General features: G+C 41.7%; 3 protein-coding genes across 4 annotated transcripts; 1 reads left to right on the forward strand and 2 right to left on the reverse strand.

The window, feature by feature from the left end:
• Window positions 1–1,552: 1,552 nt before the first annotated feature.
• On the reverse strand, window positions 1,553–7,364 carry LOC124192633. Of its 2 annotated transcripts, XM_046586038.1 has the most exons (4): window positions 7,236–7,364; window positions 4,267–5,110; window positions 3,875–4,147; window positions 1,553–3,678 (listed from the first exon to the last, which is right to left on the reverse strand). In XM_046586038.1, exons 2-4 carry the CDS (start codon window positions 4,400–4,402, stop codon window positions 1,922–1,924), a joined length of 2,166 nt encoding a protein of 721 aa, XP_046441994.1. In that variant the 5' UTR covers window positions 4,403–5,110; window positions 7,236–7,364; the 3' UTR covers window positions 1,553–1,921. The 2 variants fall into 2 exon arrangements, with proteins under 2 accessions (XP_046441994.1, XP_046441993.1); XM_046586037.1 differs by lacking the exon at window positions 7,236–7,364 and having other exon boundaries at window positions 4,267–6,018.
• Window positions 7,365–7,518: 154 nt separating this feature from the next.
• Window positions 7,519–9,577, forward strand: LOC124192634 (origin recognition complex subunit 4-like). Its single transcript, XM_046586039.1, has 8 exons — window positions 7,519–7,770; window positions 7,831–7,956; window positions 8,031–8,079; window positions 8,150–8,301; window positions 8,383–8,685; window positions 8,790–8,924; window positions 9,048–9,197; window positions 9,288–9,577. Exons 1-8 carry the CDS (start codon window positions 7,576–7,578, stop codon window positions 9,450–9,452), a joined length of 1,275 nt encoding a protein of 424 aa, XP_046441995.1. The 5' UTR covers window positions 7,519–7,575; the 3' UTR covers window positions 9,453–9,577.
• A 4-nt stretch (window positions 9,578–9,581) lies between these two features.
• On the reverse strand, window positions 9,582–21,114 carry LOC124192631. Its single transcript, XM_046586036.1, has 9 exons — window positions 20,235–21,114; window positions 17,800–17,975; window positions 17,649–17,711; window positions 15,209–15,455; window positions 14,340–14,487; window positions 13,693–13,860; window positions 11,196–11,426; window positions 10,512–11,104; window positions 9,582–10,389 (listed from the first exon to the last, which is right to left on the reverse strand). Exons 1-9 carry the CDS (start codon window positions 20,371–20,373, stop codon window positions 9,692–9,694), a joined length of 2,463 nt encoding a protein of 820 aa, XP_046441992.1. The 5' UTR covers window positions 20,374–21,114; the 3' UTR covers window positions 9,582–9,691.
• Between the last annotated feature and the right edge of the window lie 1,985 nt (window positions 21,115–23,099).

Genomic DNA, 23,099 nt, shown 5'->3' on the forward strand with positions numbered 1-23,099 from the left:
ATTTGATTCTACTCACGTATTTTGGCTCCGGTGACGAATGGAGCATTTATTTTTTCCTCCTTCTACATACATCAGTATAGATGACGGAAGCGAATTCAACCTTACGTCGAAATATTTTCTTGTGTGGTACGTGTGGTAACTTTTACGATTGCCAAGTACCGGTAGTTTTTTGCAAGGTTTTTTGTTGTTTTTTAAATTTTATACGTGCGCTAGAAAAGAGGAAAAAAAATTTGATAAGACTTGTATCTTGTTTTTGTTTTTTCCAACGAAAAGAAACATCGAGAAACCGGTGTAACTCTGTACCTGGTACTCGATTAATGTGGACCATTGACCTTGTTTCCTTTTGTGCTTTCAGAAGTCATATACTGTCACTATAGAAATTCATACATATTCAATGTTGAATATATTTATATCTTTGTGTTTCGGAATTGTATTAACCAGATAGTCTTTATTAATGCGGGACGTGTGCTCAGAGCGACAGCATATAAACAAATTTAATATTCATTTTCTTGAAAAATAACTATATATTGAACTTCCATGTCTTTTTTCTTGCGCTTCAACAGATTTCCTTGTTAGACCCCTTTACCACATAACCTACTCCAGTTCCGGCCGTAAAGCGTGCTGAATCTTGAAGGAAATGGAATCATCCATCCATCCATTCAGCCCCCAGGCAGAAAGGTTTTCCGCGTTGTATGTTATTGCGGAAAATGGAATTATGTACGCCTTATGGCCGTAACTGGAGTTATAACTATGGTTTACCTCCAATGGTAGTTCTATTGAAAAAAAGAGAATCTAATGAGAAACCTGCGCTACTGCATGGTTTAATTGGGAACCTAAATTAAAAACTGAAAACTGGCGCAGCTTATTTGTAACTGTGTGTGCGTGGTATTGCTGTCTCTGACATTGATTTTTTAATCAGATCGACAAGCATGAATTTCACAATTGTTAAAACAAACCTGTCTGGTATCAAACACGATTCCCGAAAATGTGAATTGTGCAAAGATTTTTCAATATTTTGTAATAAATTGTTGATTAGTCGTCAGTTTTTAATGATCTAACTGTCAATCTAAAGCCAATAGTAAAAGAAAATATTGAAACCATATCTCAGACCATAAAAAAATTCTGTGCTAGAGATTTCGTCGAATTTAGAGGAACCAGTTAGCAATTCTTACAGGTTTGTAGTGGAACCTGTTCCCGTGACGAGACGAAGAATATAGTGCGCGCGAATCAATTAGGTCATTCACTTCTTGCGGAGCAAACGTATTGGACTTTCCGGTCACAAGGGGATTTCCAAGGTCAGAACTGCCAGTTCCAAAAAAATTATCAAGTAAACCTAGCTGAGGGCACGAAAAAACCACGGAAATTGTTGCAAATAATAAACTATCGTTAAGGGCACTATCACGATAAGGGCAGCGATTCTGGCATTATTATAGTCCCGGGAGTAATTGCAATTTAATCCTCCTTTTTTTGTACTATTCCTGAGTTAGAGAATTATTTTTAGAATAAATAGTATACTTACAGATGATGAGGGATAAATAAAGTGCGACAAAACTTTGATGGCTTAAAAAATTTTACTCATGTTTCTTTCTACGGTTTTCATTCAAGGATCACAACAAACAGATAGCGTTAACAAATAACTGTACGGTGAATAGTTAAACACACACAATATGAAATATAGTAAACGTGTATATGTATCAATATACCGTTCATATGGACGTTCGCCTTTATCTTGCAATCGAAAAAATGAATTCACACTAAATAATAGGACTGCAACATTTATCAACAAGTAATAAACTTCAATATAGGAAACATCAAAATAGGGAGACTTTTGAACAACAGGTAACTATATCATCTTCTGTTGCGTTTTACAGCTTCCCATGTTCGTGAGAAATTCAGTATAGGTACTGTAAAAGCGCAATTATTACTTTCTTCTCGGTTGAACGATGGCGCTAGCCTTCCTGTATCGTTGGCCGCTGGCTGTTGAACGGTGGAGACCCACCCAACTGTTGTATTTGGCATGGTCATCGTTGCTAGCGGGATAGGTGGGGCGGTTTATTTCGGGAGAAGATTGCTGGAGATTGCTCATACGGTTATCGTAGTTGATTGCGTATCGATTTTCTGCGATCGAAGGTGGCTGGGAATTCGTTCGGCCGACAGCATTGTTTGCTGGACTGAAATAGCTGTATGTTGTACTCGATGGGAGGGGATTATTGTTTTGGCTGTTTGAAATTTGGCTGGCATAGCTAACTGCCGGATAATGATAAATGTTGCGATTTGATTCAGCGGATGATTGGGGGATAATTGGGGACCAATTACCGTAAATGGGTTTCCATCTGTCACTTGATGTTGGTTGGATTGGAGGATGAGTTGAAAATGAATTATCTCGCGTTACGGAGTAACTTCCGTGAGTCACTGGATAGTAGGGGTGACGAGTTGGTTGCGGAGTAGTTTGAAGTGAAGGTTTCCTCCGGCGACTGCCGTGTTTCTTAGACTTCTTCTTCTTCTTCTTCTTCTTCTTTTTATTATTTTTAACGCCGCTTCGATCAAACTCGTCACCGGTTACAGTTTCCAGTCTGGCAGCTGCTTGATCTAAGGTAGTAACAAGTTCGGCAACTTCTTCCAAATTTGCATTGGTATCATCCAATTCAGCCTGCAAGTCCGCCAGTGGATCAGGTCTATTTTGATCTTGGTTCCGTTGAACTACATCCCTAATACGAGCTTCGTTGAATCGGAAAATGTTGGTGACGGCGTCGACGACGGTCCAGAAGCTAGCCAATAAAGTGTAAAACGTATTGAAAGCCGTCAAGCCGTCAGAAGCGAAAAGATTGTTGAACGACGAAGTGAATCTGTTGAGCTGCCTGTTGTTGGTGTTGGAGTTTAAAACGTTGTTCATTTTCCTCATGACATAAACAAATCTATCGATGCCAAAATCATAGTCTAAAAAAGAGCGCTTGCTTCTAGTGGGACTATGCGCGTTTCTATCACCAAAGGCTCGATGCAATTCAAGATTAGAAGGGTACGTACCGGTCGACTTAGAGGTCGATTCATGTACCGACGTTTGGCGGCGATTTATTCGGTTATCGGGATCGCTTTTCACGGAAAAACGCTGGATTTGTCGAGAATCGCTAACGGGATTTAAATGTGCATTTCTCTCTGTAGTTGAGTAAAGATTCTGACGATTATTTGCCGAATCACTACCAAATTTGGCTGGACTAAATAAGTGACGATTTGTTTCGAGTTGTGACTCACGCGGTACATGGTCCTGTGGAATATTTACTTCTGGTCCTTTGAAGTAAACGGGATCTTTTCTCTCCTGTGTACTGTTTTCATAATGTGCAGCAGCGCGATTGTTTTCGGTGTCGTCATCCTCTTCTTGCAGTGAGTCTTGCTGTAACGTCCGTTTCAGGATTTGCGCTTCTCCGTCGTCAAGATTTTCGGTATCACCAATTTCCCCCATCCGAGCTAAGGTTTGGAAGAGATCCGATACTGCTGCAATGTTATTGTTGGCATCGTCCAGTGAAGCTTGCAAATCTTCTAAAGGGTTGGGTTCTGGTGGTTGATTTTCATTAAATGTATTTAAAAACCGGGTTTCGTAAGCGCGAACGATGTTTGCTACGGCATCGATGACGGTCCACAGACTGACCCACATATTTAAGAAATTATTCAGAGCTACAACGCCTGCGGGGAAAAAAAAACGATCAAATTAGAAATCTGATTTCTATTTAGAGTTGTATGACATTCAAAAACTTCTTCCGTTTCTCATTAGTCATTAATCATTCGTTACTAATGCACTATACCGTGTGCGGTAGAGTTGTTAAATGAAAGCAAACTGGTTATTATTGACGTCATTGTCTATGTATTCAGTTCTACTTACCCGGTGAAGTATAAAGTACGCCGTATGTCTTCACCATTCTGTTAAACTTGGTATCGCCGGTTTTTCCATTCATTATGTCATTCACCGTGTCGATGAAAAGATAGATTTTGTCCAAGGTTAACTGCGGGCTAACTAGCGATTTGGCGTTTAGTTTGCGACTCGTCTGCGTCATACGGTCGAACCTTGAGCGCCATGTCTTCATCACAGTGACAGAATCATTCTTAGAAGATTCAGACGTAGATTTAGTCACCTTTCCCCCATCCACTGGGTGCCCTGGAATACGAATTTGTTATTGGGAAATGAGTTGTGCAATCAAACAACGTTATAATGTCCCAGTGAGATAACAGCTTTTCAATTCAACATTGCATCATAAACACTGCATAAACACTCACCTTGCGTGCCATTGAAGTTGGTCGACTGTAGATCGGATGTCAAAGAAGGGGCACTTGCACAAGTGGAGGTCAGTTGAGAAAGACAAACAAGTCCCGATAAAACCCAAACTTTGAAAACAAGCGCTGTGGCGACCATCTTATGGGGTTGATTCTCGATGTGTGTTGTGGTTATAGTGGAAGGCTATTATATCTTTTCAATCGTTGCCCAAGGATATAAACACTAGCTGGGGGGAAAAATGAGTTCGGACTTGGGAGGGTAGGCCTCTGTAAACGAACTAGGCGACCATAGCAAACACCTGTTGTAATACAAACACTAAAATTCTATATCAAACTGCCCATCATCAACGACGGCCAGTTGCACTGCTGCAGTGTGCACTTGTGTCGTTGGATAGAACATCGCCCAGACTGAGCAAGGTGCGCTGTGTATCGCTTCTGCATGCATGTGTACACGAGGAAAAGACTTGTCGAGTGAGATTTGGTCGACGCGGAAAACCTGCAAAACGACACGCGCATAGGAGGTAGCGTGGCTCCTGCATTGTGGGCAGAATATATCTAGGTTAATACGAATCCTGCTCAACCCCGCCCATCGATTTCCATTGGATCCTCTTGCTTGGCCTCGGCAAGAGACAAAAAACAAAAAACAAGGTAGGCTTCTTCTTTTTTTCTTTTGATTCGAGTTCAAACGAATGAAAAAAGAGGGGGTCTTGACGAAGAAAGGTGGAAGAAAAAACCGGATTGCTATGCATGCACACTGGTCTTTTTAAGGTCTCAGGTTTTTCTTGCCTGGAAGTGATTCTGCCCGCCTCCGTTCTCCAGCTTTTTCTCGGTATTCCTCAGCAGCTCACTATTTAAAAGCAGAAACAAAAAGTTAGAACCAGCACAGGTGCTCGTGTAAGCTTCTAGACGATTTTTTGCTGGAATTTATAAGAAAAAAAGACAACTTCTTTCTGACTTCTTTGTAATATAAATCTAAGCCCTATGGCAGCGAATTGATTGTTTGTTTTTTTTTCTGGTCTCGTTGGTCTGAGTTTTTTTTATTCACCGTTAGTCAAGACTTCAAGTATTACTCAAGTCGCTGGAGACCGATTCACGTTTTGCCAGAGTCTGTTTAGTGTTTACAAAAATGTGAACTTCCTCTTTAGAAATGAAATCGATTGGAATCTTCCAAGTCATCGCAAACAATATCTGAACTTTTGACCGAAGCATTAAAATCTTGTAATCAAAAAAATTATGTGCCGAAGGAAAGTAAAAAATCCAAGTAGAAATTATTCGTTAATGATGCGTCGCAAATTAGGTCTTTTTTTTAAAGTACGAATAAGGAAATAAAGGATCGCTGAACTGTTATTATACAGGGTTATCCCCAGGGAGTCGAATAATGCAAGACGCTTACATGCTTAAGTAAATATATAGAATACTATCTGCAGCTAGAAAAAAATATAAGAATTCTGAATCTGGTTCTGGGTCTATATATACACTGTGCAACTATAAAAACCAGGAAAAGAATGTAATCACACAACAAAAATGTTTGTCGAAAGGGGGAGGGAGACATGGACTCGGGAGTCCGAAATGCCAGCACGATTTCGTTTCGATTAAGCAGAATCACTTTTGGAGTTCAATAATCGCTTCAAAAAATTTATGTGCCGGAAAACACAGTGGTGCAAAAAATAGAAATAACATCAAATAAAAATAAACCACACAAAAAAAAAAAAAATCGAGGAAATCTGAAGAATTGTTCCACGGAATATTTCAAAATCTATTCTAAATTATTTGCTGGTAGATTTATTGATTTTTTAACGATGAAATACTATTATCTTCACTTTGTTTTAAGGTGCGAGATTTTGTGTCGATTAGCACAAAAATTGCTAAATCTTTGATGTTATTCATTTTAGTATACTTTAACGACTGGCCAACGCCCTGATCAGGGCGGAGCAATAATTTGAATCGCCCCAAGGTAGCAAATATTTGTTGCGTTGTAACATTTTTTTGCATCCGCGATCTCATTTACAAAACCTGGGAATTCTTTTCTTACATATGTCAAGAAGAAAAAAAATGCGGTTGCACCAACAGCATATTTTTGTATCAACCTATTTATACGAAGAAATTCTATCTCAGGACTCAGGTTCACCAATAACCAAAAATGGGATCTTTCAAGTGGCAGAAATAAATGTGACTTTAATCTTGTTCTACTTTGCGCGCAAATAATTAATTTGCGATTTTTCAGCAGACTGACAGAAACGCACCCATAAGGAATGTGGCAGCTCAGCCATTCTACAGAAAAAAAAGAAATAATTTACTTTGTTTTTCCCGTCGGCATTTACGTCACCAATTTATCAACTGATCGAACCATATACGATCACGTTTCACCGGCATACAGTCACTGCTGAATACACAATCCAGGATTTAGTGACAGGAGCATCTGTGACTTTATGGTTATCCAAATTAAATGGAAAAATGATGCAACTTGATTTGGTCATAACACGGACCTTGAAACTAGTTATGCAGAGAAAAGACAACGGCTCCACCCAAATCGGAAATCACCTACTGTTCGAACGGTACCTCGATTGTCCTTTTCACATTCCATACCAAATATGAAGTTTTCGATCATCAAAGTGTTTGTTTTCTAGTTCTTTTGCCTACCAGGAAATCTGTGTAACAACTCAAAATAATTTTATCTTCAGGATAACAAGCTAAGTCAAACAAGTAACACTCCACAGGCTGGCTCAACTTTTTTTTTCTTAGTGCAAGTTGTGCCAAATATTTTGTCAATTTACCACTCACCGCGGGCGTGGAGAGCGGAGACCTTAATTATTTTGTACCTTAATCCCCCTGCTGCGGTTCACTCATTTATCATATGGGCCAAATTAGATACCTAAGTATACATTCGGTGTCTTAATCACTTATACATATGATTCACCAATTTCAGAAATAAGCTAAACTATGAGATATCGATCAGATACGATTTTACGTACAATACACAAGCCTTCGAATATAATCTGTGGAACCGATGGGCAAGACGGTTTAAAAGATTTAAAACCAACTGCGTTAACAAAGTATTTCATATGCGTATATACATACAGTTCACGTCACACGAAAATGCTATGAATAACTGACTTGTTTGTTTTTTTGTGTGAGTTTGGTTTTCTTGTGATTTGTTAAGTAATTTGAAAATCTAGAGAGATTACATTGTGCTGCCACCTTGTAACAACAAACAAACATATTTTGACAGCACAATGTTTATGTGTCAGTTTGCGCGCCCTTTTTCAGTCAAACATCGTCTGCACGATTCAAAATCCAGTACGTGATACGATAATGGCATCTTGCACTGATATTTGTCGTAATATTCTATTAGAACGAATGGTTTTTAACAATCATTCTAGTATTTCAGTTCCTGATGAATTTTTAGAACACAAGAATTACGTTTTTAATTTACTTAAAAGCACGGTGCAAAATGGAGAAAACAATTCAGCTCTCCTAATTGGACCGAGAGGAAGTGGGAAAACCTTGGTAAGCACCTATACTCCTTTTAAATGATTGATGCAGCTTAATAATTTGTTAAATTTGTAGTTGATCAACAGTGTGCTGGCTGAACTGGAAGCTGTCTGTGACTTTGAGAAAGATTATGTTGTCATTAAGTTGCATGGCTTCTTCCAAACTGATGATCGGATAGCCATTCAAGAAATCACTCGCCAAGTAACTTTCTTTCAGTTTTGTTTGTAATGACCCTCCTGACAATTTTTTAAATTTATTGTGACATCTCTTTTTAGCTATTTTTAGAGGAGGAAGCAGCTGGCAGAGCATTTGGCTCATTTTCAGGTAAATTGTAACAGTTTAGATTTTTGCTTCTTTTATAAAGGTTATTTGAATATTTCCCTTTTTCTTCTAGAGAATCTAAATTTTCTTCTGAATTCCTTGAAGATGGCTGACAGGAAAAAAGCAAAATCCATCATTTTTATAATGGACGAATTTGATCAGTTTTGTCAGCATAAAAATCAAACTTTATTATACAATCTATTTGATGTTTGCCAATCTGCTCAAGTATAAAGCTTCATTCGCATATTCTCTCTTTCCTCACTTTTCAACATTTACAATAACATAATCTCATCTTATCGCATTTAGGCGCCAATGGCTGTCATTGGATTGACATGTAGAATGGATGCCATTTCTTTGTTTGAAAAGAGAGTGAGGTCTAGGTTCTCTCATCGACAAATTTATTTGTTTGTGAAACCTGATTTCACGAGATACACGGAAACGTTTGTCAATTTACTTCAGTTGGTGCGTGCTCCTCCCGGATTAAAACCCATATACGTTCGCAGCTGGGACAAGTCTATTAAGGATCTTGCACAAGATCCATTAGTCGAAGGCACACTCAAGAAACTATTCAACCTCAATCCGAAACTCCGTCTTCTGCAAAACATATTGGTACTTATTATTATCGTGTAGATAGCAGCCTGCACTTGACTGTTATCAGAATAAGGAACGCCAATAACGTACCCGTATTATTCTTGAATTTTACGCACTTAAAGCTGGTGGCAGTATGTCGCCTGGGCAAGAATCATCCTTTCCTCTCATCCAAGGACATTGTCAGCGCCATCGAGTCTCAAACTACGGATTGCAAAACATTACAACTCCAGGGCTTATCTGTCCTCGAACTGCAGTTGGTGAGTATAGTAAAAGAGAAATTTCGCATATTGCCTAGCTAAGCATCATAAAATGAAAACGTTTTTATTTTGGCCAACTTGTATACATTATATTGATTCCTCCTTGAACTCGTTCATTTATAGTTACTCTGCATGAAATACTTGGATAAAATTTACTTTGGTGAACCTTGCAATTACGAAATGGCCTTTTACGAGTATACCAAGCAAATGAAAAGCAGTTCGATGCAGAAATTCGACCGGCAAATCGCGATGAAGGCAATGGAACACCTCGAGGTAAATAACAAAAAAAGTTTGCCCAGCTTTTTAACGTAATAATTTGATGGCGGAAAATGAACAACATGCTACTTAATTTTCCTTTTGTAGACTTTGGAGCTGATCCGGCCCGTTGAGGGGGTTTCTTGCTCGAAGGTTCAGAAAGAATTTGTTGTTTACCATATTCTCATCACGTCAGAGCAGTTAACAGCTGCTCTCTCCAAGTATCCCAATCTTCCCACCGAAGTGAAACAGTTGGCAGACACGTGCCTCTGAGAAAACATTCCAATGCCACGGCATGATGCGTAATAAAGTTCTCCCAAGTCCATTGTGTTTTTCAAGGTGTATCATTTGTGAATCTGCCGAGACAAGAGAAAACAGAAATAAAAGCCAAACACACACGCGCAAGTACAGTTACAGTATATTAATATACAATGGCACTGCTCCATACAACACACAGCACGGTAAATAGTGAAATAATATTATAGATTAGGTAACTTATGGTGATTTTTATTTTACACATTGACGGCCCTCATAACGGAATCGTTGTCTTCCGATTCCGAATCCATCTGAGTCGACTCCACTTCCATTTCCGTGGGGATAGTTCCGTGAAACTGGCTGGTCAGAATGGCCACTTCTTCGTCGGGCGAGAGGGTGCGCGGTTTCTTCTCGTCGAAATCCAAGTTGGTGACGTTTTCGTAGACTTCTCCTTCGGCGAAACGGGCATCGCTGACGTTGCTGCTGCCGCCAGACGGCACAACGGCCGCTCGACGATAAGGAACGAATGAACAGGTATCGGCGGTCATGTCTGGCTGACCTGGCGGCACCCAGTGCGACGACTGCTGGCCGTTGGTGTTGGTGCAGTTGATGAACTTGGGCACGACGATGGGCGAGAACATTTTCTCCTTGCTGACAGTGTCAGCGCTGTGTCGCGATCGTGGCTGCCCTCCAGCTCCAGCCAAGTGGACACCGGGTGGGGGCCGTTGATTCTGTCCGTCCCAACTGGATCTCTGGCAGGGCTTGCCGCCGCTACGGATACTTGTGACTTTGGCAACGGGGCGCTGGATTTTGTCGTATCGGTGACCGTGAATTTCCTCATACATGGCAGACGAGTTGCTGCTGTCGTGGTTCACCGAGACGGCATACGAGGATGTATCAGCGAAATAGAGTTCAGATTCCGGTACCAATTTACCGCTGCTCATATCTCTTCTACCTGGAAACCGGTATTTAACACAGGCCGGAGGGGGGAAGAAAGAAAAATAAAACAAATGAAATATAGCTACCAACAAGTTACAGCTGTGCATTAGCTCGGAAAACAAGTTGCACAACACATACCAGATGGCGATCCTGTTTGGTGAGCCGCTGGAAGATTTCTGGCTGTCAACAGCGGCGGACCGCTAGAGATGACGGACGGATTGATACCAGCCGTCTGCGGACTCCACGGCATCCGGCGCGGATCCATATTCATCCGGCTGACTGGGGAAGGATGGACACCAGAGGCCATACTTTTATTTTGCTGCTGCTGCTGCTGGCGTGACGGTAAGTTCACAGGGAAACCTGGGGCGGCCCTGTGATCCTTTCTCAGCGAACTGTCTTTACTTCCTCCTCCTCCGACGGCACTGCTGCTGGCCGTTGGCGAAGAGCCCAGTCCGATGTGCTGGTCTTTGGTGGAGACGGGGCTGCGATGAGCCGGTGAAAGGCTTCCTATGGGGGTCGATGCAGATATGGAGCCCAATTCGCTAGTACTGCCCCTGGAATACGGCGGCGGAGGACCCCATCCGGCCACTCTCTCCGGCCCGGCTACTCCTCCTCCAGCAGCATTCGTCAAAGCCAGCGGCGAGCGGTAATTGCTGCCATTGCTGCTCAATGGGAAGCCGTAATGATCATCTGGCCCTATCATGACGGGTCCAGGGTCATTCGCTGTCCTTCTGTTGGTATCGTAAAATGAAAAATGTTAATTTCCAGCCAATAAACCAGAGAAAACCGCTCGACTAATGAAAATGTAAGTAAGTACTATACCTGGTCCGCACGGTGCTGCTGACGTCGCTGCTATCCGAAACAGACGGACGCCAGGGTAGCCAGTTCCATCCGGGATTGCCGGTTGGCCGTCGGTGAGCTGGGCAATTTCCATTTGCCGAGTTGACGCCGTGCGCCTGTCCACCGCAGCTGATCTGTCCGCTGGCGCCGCCCGTCCCGTTGGCACACGGTCCGGGAGAGTACAAGTTGCCGCCGTGAAGACTCCAGTAACGACTAGGTAATTATACAGATATAAGAGTTAATGATATTTCTTTTTTACATGCCAGACCGAAAACTCGTCATTATCTTTCAACATGTAAATAGTTGCGGGAGTACGGGAAAAGAATGTCAGGGGGGAGAGAGAGAGAGTCTTAAGAAAATGAGTAGACAGTTAATATGGCGCAATTCATCAGCGGAAGCACGTCCAGCAGGTTCTGTTTTGTACTCTTCTTTTTGGCGACTCGTCTATTTCACGGTGGCCAGCACAACAACAACAACAACAACATTACAACTGGCTAAAATATCCTCGTCGACAGAACTGATTGCCACCATTCCCAAAAACGATGCGGTCGATTCTTTATTCCCCTGCTGGCACGCAGCAGTCCCAACTTTTTTCTAGCCGTGAGAGAGAAACTCACGGAATAAAAATAAATAAAAAAAAGGTGCATAATAAAACCAAAGTAATAAACTAATCGCTAATAAAAGAGCGCGCACCAGCCGGCGGACACACGGCGACCACAAAACAAAAGAAAAAAGGCCAATAAAAACGGAAGGATAATTCCATCCATCGCGTCCTTTTCTTTTTCTATAAACAAAATTTCTCGATGAGGTTTTCACTTGACTGTCATCGTTGACCGTAGTAGCACTCTACAGCATGTGTGTTGTACACACCCTAAAACCTACACACACAAATATTCCACGCGTGTCTGTCAGGATCTTTCGTGCGTACATTATCAAGCCGAGTTTTTTAAAAGAAAATGGCGACCCAAGGGCATCAGCAGCAACTGTCGAGTCGTTGCTGGTGCGATGCCCTCTATAGATTGGCTCATTCGGTATTTGCCCGTCTTTGAAACCGTCATAACGGACACACGGGGCCCTCTTAGCTGAAGGGAAAAAGACCAGCAGCGCAGCTCATCACGAAAGAGCATCGCGAAGCAAATTCATCACCGTCGACGATAGCCATCCCCATTCCACACACGGAATGGAACAAGAACGCTTGGCCGCAAACACAAAGAAAAGTTCCATCACTGGTCCCTTCAAGCCAACGCGCCCCGATTTTCCAGTTCAAAAACATTCTTTACGTCGAAGAATCTTTTCTTTTGGGCTGCTATGTATAGGTGTATTTTTATACACATTATACACGTGTGTGTAGAGCTAAACCAATCTTCTCCGCTCTTTCTTTGACTTTTGGGGGCTGCTGAATCTCCATTCTTATAGTTATACTCGCTTGGGACTTTTTCTTCAGCCTCCCTGCTGCCAACAGACACCATTCATAAGAGCACGAGCTTTTTTCTTGTTCCCCACTTCCGCATTTTGCTCAGCTTCTTTTCAAATATTAAAAAAATTCTGAATCAGATAAAAAAATTGTTTAGGAACTACGCCGTTTGTCTTTGGGGCTAACACGTCATCCAGCGGCCTATAAGAAAAAAAGAAGTGTAATTTTAGAACTGGGAAATGCCTGCGAGGATGGAAATATAATATATTTATACAATGGAAAAAATAAAAGAAGAACTGAGTTGTCCCAGACTCGCTAGAAAACCAACCCAAGCAAAACAATCATCACCGGCAGGCGTTTGCCGAGAGACCCTAATCTTCTTCTTCTTTTTGGTTGTTGTTGTTGCTGTTGGGTTTATTACCATGTGGGTCACACATTCACGGGCAGAGATGATCTTCTCCTCAGCTCGGTCACGTCGGGAGTCTGGGAGAAGATGATGATGCAGGAGGGAGTGTAATGAGCACACGCAGGTACACCATGCAGCATCCTGCTAGCCTCAATTCAAAACAGAGCTGCTGCTGCTGCTGCTACCTTGTAACCCTGGCGTGTGTGTTTTCTCCACGATTCATGACGACATCTTTTTTTTCTTTTTCTGACTCTCCATTAAATGGCTGAATTGTTCTCTGGCTTTTTTTGGTAAACAACAACCAAATGGCTGGGACCATTCACGAGACAATAATCCAGCTATAGGGAATCAATAGGATATCAAGAGGTGTATAGAGACTGGATAGTAGAGGCGCTATATAAGGAAAGAAATGTTCAAGGTGCGGGCCCGCATCCGCATCATTCCCCCACCCATTGTATATACACGGAAAGGGGGTCCCAAGTGTTCCAAAATGGGACGGCCATCCGTCAAAACAATCGGGAAACAAAAAAGGGTGAAAAAAGGGATAGACAGCAGCGGAATAGCGACTCGTGTACGAATGAGTATAGTGAACGGGTAGGCGGATGAGTGAGCAGGAGAGAAGAGAAGAGAAGGAAAAATGGAAGATATTGACGAATTACCTGTCATCCAGGACGTCCCAGGCTGGCCAGGCCAGCATCGGGTTATTGGAGGCCGGAGCGAAGCGACAGTCCTGACAACAACCGCAGCATGGCGGAGGATGATGGCGCCGGAATAGGGCGCGGCTTCTCAGTTCCAGCTGTTCCCAATACATTTTCTTCCGTTCGTGCCTGTCATGGGTTTGGAGGGAGAGAGAAGAAAAACAACAACAACAACAAAAGAATAAGTCGACAAGGATTAAGGCCAAATCGGATGCATCCATCATTCAAAATATAGTCGACACGTCAAATTCACCACCCCACACATTTTCTTGCCATTTAAATTTCAAAATATTTGTTGTTGTTGTTCAACTTTTGGTAGTCGCTGGTTACCAGAAAAGACTCTATTGTTATCTCAACTATTCCATTTCATATCTCTTACTTGTTTCTCATCAGAAAACTTGATTCCGACCATTAATGTCTCAACATCCGCCGAGAGGAAATCGTCGACCACATTTTTCTGACATCTTCTCATTAAATTTCGTGTCTTTTGAATAGTTTAGACAACAACAACAACAACAGTCTATACCAGGGAAAAGAGAAGCCCAGATATAATAATATTTTTCCATTCTCTCTTTAGTCTCTTTTAGCGATGATATCAAGAAACTTACCCGAGGAGTTGGTAGACCAGCATTCCGGAGAATAAAGAGACCAAGATGCCGATGACCGAAAGTCCAAAGAGGGCCCGCAGGCAGGCGTACAGGGCACCGTGAACGACTTCGCAGTCTGGCGTGTCGGCGAAGATATACTTGGCGCTACCTGCGTTATAATATCGTTTGAGGGGGAGAAGAGAAAAAAAAATTGTTTTTTGTTTTTCGTTATTTTTTAAAAATAATAATAATTTGGCGAGAGAAAAAAAGTATAAATCTCGTTTTCATTGTCATTTGCATGCTGATGATGAAAGGAAATTTTACAAGGAAAAATGAAATTCATTTTTCGTCGCTCATGATGGAGAGATAGAATGGTGTTTCTAGTTGAGTTGGTGATCAAGGAAAGAGAAAATGAACGTCAAGACAATTTCAAAGTGAATGGGCATTTCAACCTGTAACAACCGTGACTCGTTTTTTTCTTTTTTTGTTTCAACCCAAACGACTGGAAACCTTGAAACCAGAGATCCGCAACGAAACCGTCGGATGAACGAGCGATCGATTGTGCGCGCCGCTTATAAAACAACAACAACAACCGCCGACGCGCTCGACGGTTGAATAAAATAAAAACTAATTTTTTAAAAAGAAATAGTTTTGATATTTGACGAGTGAGAAGAAGCTAAAAAGAACGGGCAGGAAATAAGAGGAAAAACATCAAATTTAGTCTTCTCCCCATTCTTTCTCTTGGTTCATTTTATCCGATTCATCTACGTCACCTGTCTGTTTCTCAGTTTCTCTTTCTTTTTTCGTCTTCTGAAACATCCAACAAATAACGGAAGAAGGAAAGAAGAAGAAGGATTCAAATTTTTATTTGTATATATTTTACAATTTACCTTGATCGTGAGTCGGATCGATGATAGGAACGATTCCGGCCGGTTGTTGCTGGCCGTTGACATTGGCAACTCCTCCTCCTCCTATTCCACTGGACGAACCTGTGAAACAGGTACACGAGCGGCCGCGGGCATTGTAGACGCACTCACGCAGCGTCTGCAGCCGATTCATATGCACCACCGTCGTCGTCACGGTGATGACGACGCACACAACGGCGCACACTAGGCAGCACGCCCCGCATAATTTCACCTATACGAACCGTGTCCGACCACACACACGCAGAAGGGGAGGGGAGAAAATAATAAAAAAAGAGAAAAAATAAATAAACAACAAGATCGGCAAAAGGAAGAGAAAAATAGTTGTTTTCTTAGTCATGTAATTCGCTCGCATCAGTTCAATCATTTGAAAATTGTGGGACTTGCGCATACATTCCCGCTTATCATATCTTTTCACTTGGAAAAAACTCTGTTATTTCTTTTTTTCGGCGATGAATATACGTATATGGTTGCCCGTTTCCGCCCGTTCATCAAAACAACAATGCACTTATGGGCATATGGTCGTCGAATTTTGTTTTGCCACTTTGACATATTTGCCATCCCCCCCCTGAAACTTTTGGCCCTAATACACCACCCACGATTTTGAGTATTCTTCTGGCTTTTGATAGGCAGCTCTTAAAATATTGAAAGGATCTCACATGGGATATATGAAATAATGCTGCTGTACAAGCCCATGCAGCTAAGTCTAGTCTAAATATAAACTTCCATGTTTAACTATTCAACAATAACTTCTGTTCATCCTCTTCCGGGAAAGTCAACGACTGCAGAGCTTTTAGAATAGAAGTTTGTGAGCTTATACATTCGACGAGCTCATGGATCCTTAAAATTTGTCTCTGCTGCTAGATATTAGAGAGATGAGGAAAATTGAGGGCGACCCCCATGCACAGATCGATGATGATGATGGGAAATGGAATTAACTGTCAAAGACACACAAAAAAGCCGGGGGAGTCTCTTGGCCGTATACTAGTCTCTAATGATGATGGAGAATAAAAATTTTAGAGAAAGAAGAAGAAGAAGTTGTCGGGGTGCCAGCACGAAGGAAGTCTGTGCGAGTATTTCGGGACTAATAGAAGAACCGGATACCCACCACCTTTTTCTGTCTGTGTGTGAACAAAGGTCACACCACACCTATATTAGACATGCAGGAAAAAGGGAAAAAAAAACCAGGAGCTAAACTTAAAAAAAAAGAAGTTAAGAAAAAGGCCAACCCCGAAGTGGCGTGTGAACTGGGAGCTTGAAAATTCACATATTTTGTCAACACACACACAAATTCCTGCTGCGCTAAGGTCATGCGAAACAAATAATATACGAAGAAGGCAAACTATACACGATTTATATCTAAATGTTTCCCTGTGCTAGGCTGTTTCCCCCGTTTCTCATGGACTTTGTTTTTTAAAAAAGAAGTTCATTTCGTTCGAATTTTCTATTCAGAGTTACGTTCGACCTTTCCGTCTGCATCAATTCATTTCAAAACTTTCAATTCTTCTTCAACGTTCAATTGAGTAGTCGGTAAAAAATAAATACCTTAGTTGAATACCTTGAAAATAAATGAAAAACGATTCTTGCAAAAACTCCCCCGAACAAAAAACCAGAAAGAAGAAAATCAAGGCAAGACTCACGATCTCCGAACGAACATGGAACATGTTTTTATTTGTGTGTGTGTGTGTGCAGTTTTGTTGCTATTTTATTTATTTTTAAAAGGAGAGAGAGAGAGGACGACTGGAGAGTTTTATGGTTAACCTCGACGAGCAGCAGCAGCAGAGCTTATAGAGACGCGAGAGAGACTCTCGACGAGTTCACCCCCGGCGGGAATGAAAAGTTGGTCACGCATAAATTGCCGATAATCAACCGACGTATCTTTTTGGACGTGGGTTAAAGACGGTCGTGTGTGTTGTTGTTGCTTTGTTGGCTGTTTCTTTTTTGGCTGGAAGGTTTTTTTTAGCGCTCAACTATTCTTGCCTTCGTACCGAAGAAACTGCCCTACCTTTCCCGCGTTCCATTCAATTCGAGTGAGAGCGTCGAACGCGACGGGGGAGGATCGCCCGAAAAAAAAAGAAAACGAAAAGGAAATCATTGGCGCATACACGTTTCATTTTCTTCCATCTCTTGCAAACGCTTTTGAAAAAGATGAGAAAATGGCAAAAATGGTTTAGAGAGAGTGAGTCCTGTTTTTGGTGGTGGTTGGTCGATAAGCAACAAAAGATGTGAAACCCCCCCAACTTTTATCTTTTTTGTCTGTCTGAGAGAGCTGCTCCCCCCGGTGAGACCGGTCAAATGAGATCAGATGGAAATTCAACTCATGTGGACGGAATGGAGCGACCAAATAAGGTAATAAATATAAGGGAATTCATTTTCGCTTGGAGAGACGAGGCAAGGTCGAAATTACCAGATATCCGAAGCGGTTTCGTCGCCAACCGAAGCAGAGCATCAGCAGTCCAGTGATGATCAGCTGTTTTTTTAAAATACGAAAAATGTAAAAATTCATTAAATTCCAACTGCTCAAGTTTTAAATATTGTAGTAGAAAAATGTTATTTACCGAGACGGAAGCGACGTAGGAGGGCACCGTCTCAAAGTAGTGCAACGACGAGGTGTAGGATCGGAGGACGACGTAGAGGACGGCAAAGAGGCTGCCCAGGATGATGGCCAGTCCGCCGCAAGCGGCACAGAGCATGACGTATTTTTTGCTGCAAGGATTGCAGTTGTTGTTCGACGCTGTGAATAGAAGAAAAATGGAAAAAATTGATGAGGCCCATGTAACATCACATACAAGAGAGAGAAAAGATGAGTTCTGGTGATGAATCCAGACCATATACAGTCAGAGGAGGAGGTTTATACTCATTCCCATATTGAGCCAAAGAATGAAGAATCTAACGCGCCACAAGAGAGCTCGTTATCGTCTTTCCAGCAGAGTTCAGAGGTGAGAGAGACTCATCATATTAGCATATTGCGACATGTGCCACGTAATATAATGAAGCTAACTCTTTGATCAACCAACAAAAAAGAGAACTAAACTTTTTTCCTTAATCTCTACCTGGTTGTTATCTGATGGAGGACTTGTGTATAATGTGTGTTCCTTTTCCGTTGTTAATGTACTATACACACCGCACTCAAAAATAAAAGTCCTTGGTCTGACCAAAAAAGCCACTCTCTCTCTCTGCTCTCACTGCGGGAAGATTTGTCAGCGTCACTGGGGACATGTCATGGCTGCCGTTCCATGACTGCGCTCAATTAACGGACCCAAGTGAAGACCAAGAGACCGGGAAAAAATAAAATACAAATGATCGGAGACACGAAACTCGGCTGCTCCCAACGGTGCCGTTCCCGAACAAGAGAGAGATAGAACTCTATATAACACCCCTCCCGCAATCTGCAGTTTCCATCTTGACGTGCGTGTTTAGTAGCAACACCATCCGAGTTGCTAAATTTTTTCGTTCAGCGATCAAAAAACTCATTTTTCTTATTCGTTTTAGAAGAATCAAAAAATATTTTCTTGGGCGCCAAAATTTTTTAAAAAAATTTTTGGTTTCGGTCGTCGGAGAGTTTGAAATGACGACGCGATTAGTTCGTCCGGTCGGTTTTCTGAACGAAACAAAAAAAATAAAAAATAAATAGATCCCGCGAGCACTATTGCGGGACGACGATTTAAAGGAAAGAAAAAATTTCCCATCATCAGACGTTCAACCACGTCTGAAATAGAGGCGGCCGGCCGTTGCTGCTGGAGCGTGATTTGTTCATTGGAATATAATAACGTCGTGAACGAAAGGAGAAAAACGACTGGGCAACACGGTCGAGCGCGCACACGCGGGACCGGGGCGATTGAACGACGAGAAACGACGGTGACGAATGACCAAGTCATCGCATCGAACATCAGCCAGAGCTGCGTGACGCACCATATCCACCATATATAACTTGTTACAACCGACAAGTCGTAGTCTGAGAGAACTAAATCACACACATTCACACAGTTCTAGCTAAAACTGGAATCATCATCATCATCATCATTTTTTTCGGGTGGAATTTTCTGGTTATAATATTTCCCCCTTCGGCAGGTTTTCGCTTTTTTCCCTTATAGTCTTCTTCTTTTATACATTTTATACTTCTTTATTTATTCTTCCCAGTCAGACTCTCGTTCTCGTCCAAATCTTTCCAATCTCTTTTTTTTTTTCTATCTTCTTTGCTTTCGCCCCACGTCGTTCACTCTCCAACACGGAACCAAATGGCGTGAGAAAAGAGATATATGTATTTCTTCTTATTTTTCGGTTGGGTTTTTTTTTCTTCAACTCGACAGAGGAATAGAGTGGAACTTTGCCAGCTGCTGGCCTTTTCTAAACTAAAATAAGATTTTTCAACAGATTTTTCTTTTTTTGGTTTCAAACGGAATGAACGAGCTAGGCTGTGGTGATTTTCGTTAGTTTGTTTTCTGGGGCGGTCGTGGGTGCAAGAGATTTGGTGGAGCGAAAAAATCAAATGAGGAGGGGGGGAGGGTTACAGACGTGACCTCATTTACCTTTTGAATTCGTCAGGGCGTCTTCAATTCTTCACGCTCATCAGACGTCACACGCAGAAATACCAACCAACCCCCCTCAGTCTCATAGTCGCAGTATACTATTATAGGGTCCGCGTGCGATTACATATATGCGGATGTTTCTTATATAGTCGTGCGCTCACGCTGGGTATAGTACACACCCTCACGCAGCACCACCCCGTTTTTTTGAAAAGAAAGAAAAAAAAAGGATATTCATTTACCGGAATAGAACAATACGCACGTCGTCGTGTCGAGGATATGAGCACCCCCCCAAAAGAATTTAATGACGTTCTTATATTATAACCGGCGTGAGTTGATGAGAAGACTTTTTTTTTAAAACAGGAAGACCTTAAAATGCTTTTCGTGTGTTTGGATGGGGGTAGGAAATTTCACTTTTCATCGCCAGAGGAATAGAAAAGAAAAGAATTTGATTTTTAGTTTGTTACCTGCATCTTGGTTTTCGATGACTCGGGTGTTGTTGGGGATAGTCTCGACCAGAGGTCGTGGAGGTAGAGCAGGTGGTTCGGACGGTGCCGGACCCAGGGCCGTTTCATTGTTCCGCCGGATTTCTCGTGCATTCCCCATTTCACTTGTTCTTCTTCTTCTTTATACGAGATGATAGCTCAGAGAGTTCTACAATTGAATTGGTTGGTTTCACACACTGATGGTTGACTGGCTAAATCAACACCACACACATCGACACCAATGAATGCACAAACGACTTTTACGGTCGAAAATGAAAACAGTTGAACGGAGGGAATTCTTCGTTAATTGGTGAATCGTAACTCGGGCGAGTGGTGTGGAAGAAATATATGGGAATTGTCACATCACGCTGTCTCACATCCTGTTTAATACTTTTGCCAGTGCAGCTGTGCTATTCCCGCGCAAATATTTGTCCAATCTTGTTTTTTGTTTGTTGGTTTCCTTTGATTCACCGAAATATGCAGACCAATTTCTTTTGTTGTTGTTACGACACGGATTGCAATGCGTCCATTCTCATCGAAAAAACCAGTTTGTCTTTTATGTTCGCCAGACGAAATTCACTTTGGCTGGTAAGAAGGAAATTCGTGACGGCACGTGGTTCCTCACTTCTTGCAGGGGGGGATAACCCGCAGACGACAAACACGAAATGATGAAAATTGTCTAATTTTGTTTTTTCGTGTCATCAAAGCACTTTAGCACGAAAATAATAAGATGAAGCCGAGAAAGAAACGTGAGCTCTTTCTCCGGCAAGTCTCTGAGGAAGAGTGAGAGCGAGTCGAAAACGGGCGGATGATGAGAACAAGTGTGTGTGTGTAGGGAGAGCCGGAGGCCAAACAACTGAACAAAATCTTCTTGGAACCATTTGAAAATACAGGGCGAGTCAAGCCAACGCAGTAGCAGCAAAGTGGGGATAGATATACTCGTCGTCAAGCCAAATTCGCACCAACTTTTCAGCGTAAAAACTACACCGTTTCCGTTTCTACACGAGATATGATTTTCTTACTTTTTTTTATAATACTTTTTGTTGTTGCAGTTCAAAATGGGGGATCTTTCGTATATTAGAAAGAAAGTCTGAAATTGGAAGAAAAGGAAAAAAATGGAAAATAAGTTTTCTTGGGAGAAAAGGGAGAATCTTTTCGGGGGGCAACGGTGAAATTGGATGGATAGTTTATAGACGTGTACACTACTATATAGGCCTATACATGTATATTCTGTACGTGGGGGAAAAAAAAGTGTCAGAGAGATGAAAGGGACGGACTAAAAAAGAAGAAAAGAGTTATTATTCCGAGTGACCGGCTGATGCGTATACCCATGGCGATTATATTGAACTTTATTCTTTTGCTTTTCCATCGGTCAGCCAAAAACAATTTTCTTCCAGAGATTTATTTTTTTTTGTTTAAAAAAGGTATTTGAATCAAACCTTTTTCAATTTCTATTGGGAATTTCTCGTGCGAAATCATCGCTGCGGAGGAAAAATAAATATTTGTCCGATTTGTTTGTTAGAAGGCCATTGTTTGATTTGAACTGTTCAAAAAAATATCCAAAAGTTTACATTTTATTTTTTTTTTGGCACATGTATCCAGGCAGATCACACCAAAAAACGAACTTTTATTTCATTTATTTCCTAAAACTAAATCTCGTCAATCTGGATTTGAATCGACCGCCCGTCTCGGGTCTATATCCATCCATCCATCCAGCTAGTCAGAGTATAGCTACACAATAGCATATATGGTATGATAGGCTTTATATGGGTATTGGACATGACACATTGGACACACCCACAGCAGCGTATATATAAACATATCCAGCCCTCACATAACAAATAAAGAAAAAAGGGATAACTATACAAGAAAACATGTGACGTGATATCTACAAATGCAAAAGAGAGTGGGGTGATAGCTAGCTAGCTAGCAGCAGGATGGCAGGTTATTTTTTCTTCTCATCTAATGCATTTCAGATGGGAAAGTGAATGACCATATTCGGATTTATATATTATTCAATATGCAGAAACGTGCTGTACATTGTCCATCCCCATGCCCGCTGGGTTGTATCTTGGAAATTTGTTGTTGTTGTCTGTGTACGTATACCGCCGGAGAGCCTGGGCTATTATTTCGTGTCCAGTTTTTTCCTTTTCCCTGGTAAAATCAGGAGCACAGGAGTATTTCCAAGAGCTCATTTTGATATGCCTCCCCTTTTCTAATAGGTTGTCGTTGTCGCTTTGGAGAGCCACAAATAAATGGTAACCATGGCAACCCGAATAAGAAAAGCTTGGGAAAGAAGAATGAAGGTCTATAGCAAGAAGGTCAACTTCATATGTATGGATGAGAAGACATGACTGGGCCTGAGATGGCCAACCACACAGTCAAGAGAGAGCCCCAGACACACACACACACATACTGTCTGTTTTGTCTGAATAGAACCGTGGAGAGAGAGTAGGAAAATAGAAAGAGAAGAGCTTATAAGAATTTAATAATAATGATAATAATAAAGGTAAAAATTCTGTTCTGCTCTCTCCCCCTTATATACGTGTGCTATAGTATCCTCTCCTTTTCAAAACATTTCGTGAGAGAATGAGGGATAGAAAAGAGTCGAATGAATAGAAGGAAGAAGAAGAAGAAGAAGGAAAAACAAGACGATGAATACCAAAGGTTTTGAATGGAAAGAACCCAACCAGCAGCAGCAGCAACACATAGACAAATGTATGAAGAGTTGGGAGGGGGGGCTGGCATGGGGGGGTAACCTGAGGGATAGCAGAGGCCATGTCTTTTTAAGATGGAAAATAAACCCGTTTTGTATACTATGTGTGTGACGTTGGCCCTTTGGCTCTC

The sequence above is a fragment of the Daphnia pulex genome, chromosome 4, assembly GCF_021134715.1.
Source record: "Daphnia pulex isolate KAP4 chromosome 4, ASM2113471v1".
NCBI classification, from domain to species: Eukaryota; Metazoa; Arthropoda; class Branchiopoda; order Diplostraca; family Daphniidae; genus Daphnia; species Daphnia pulex.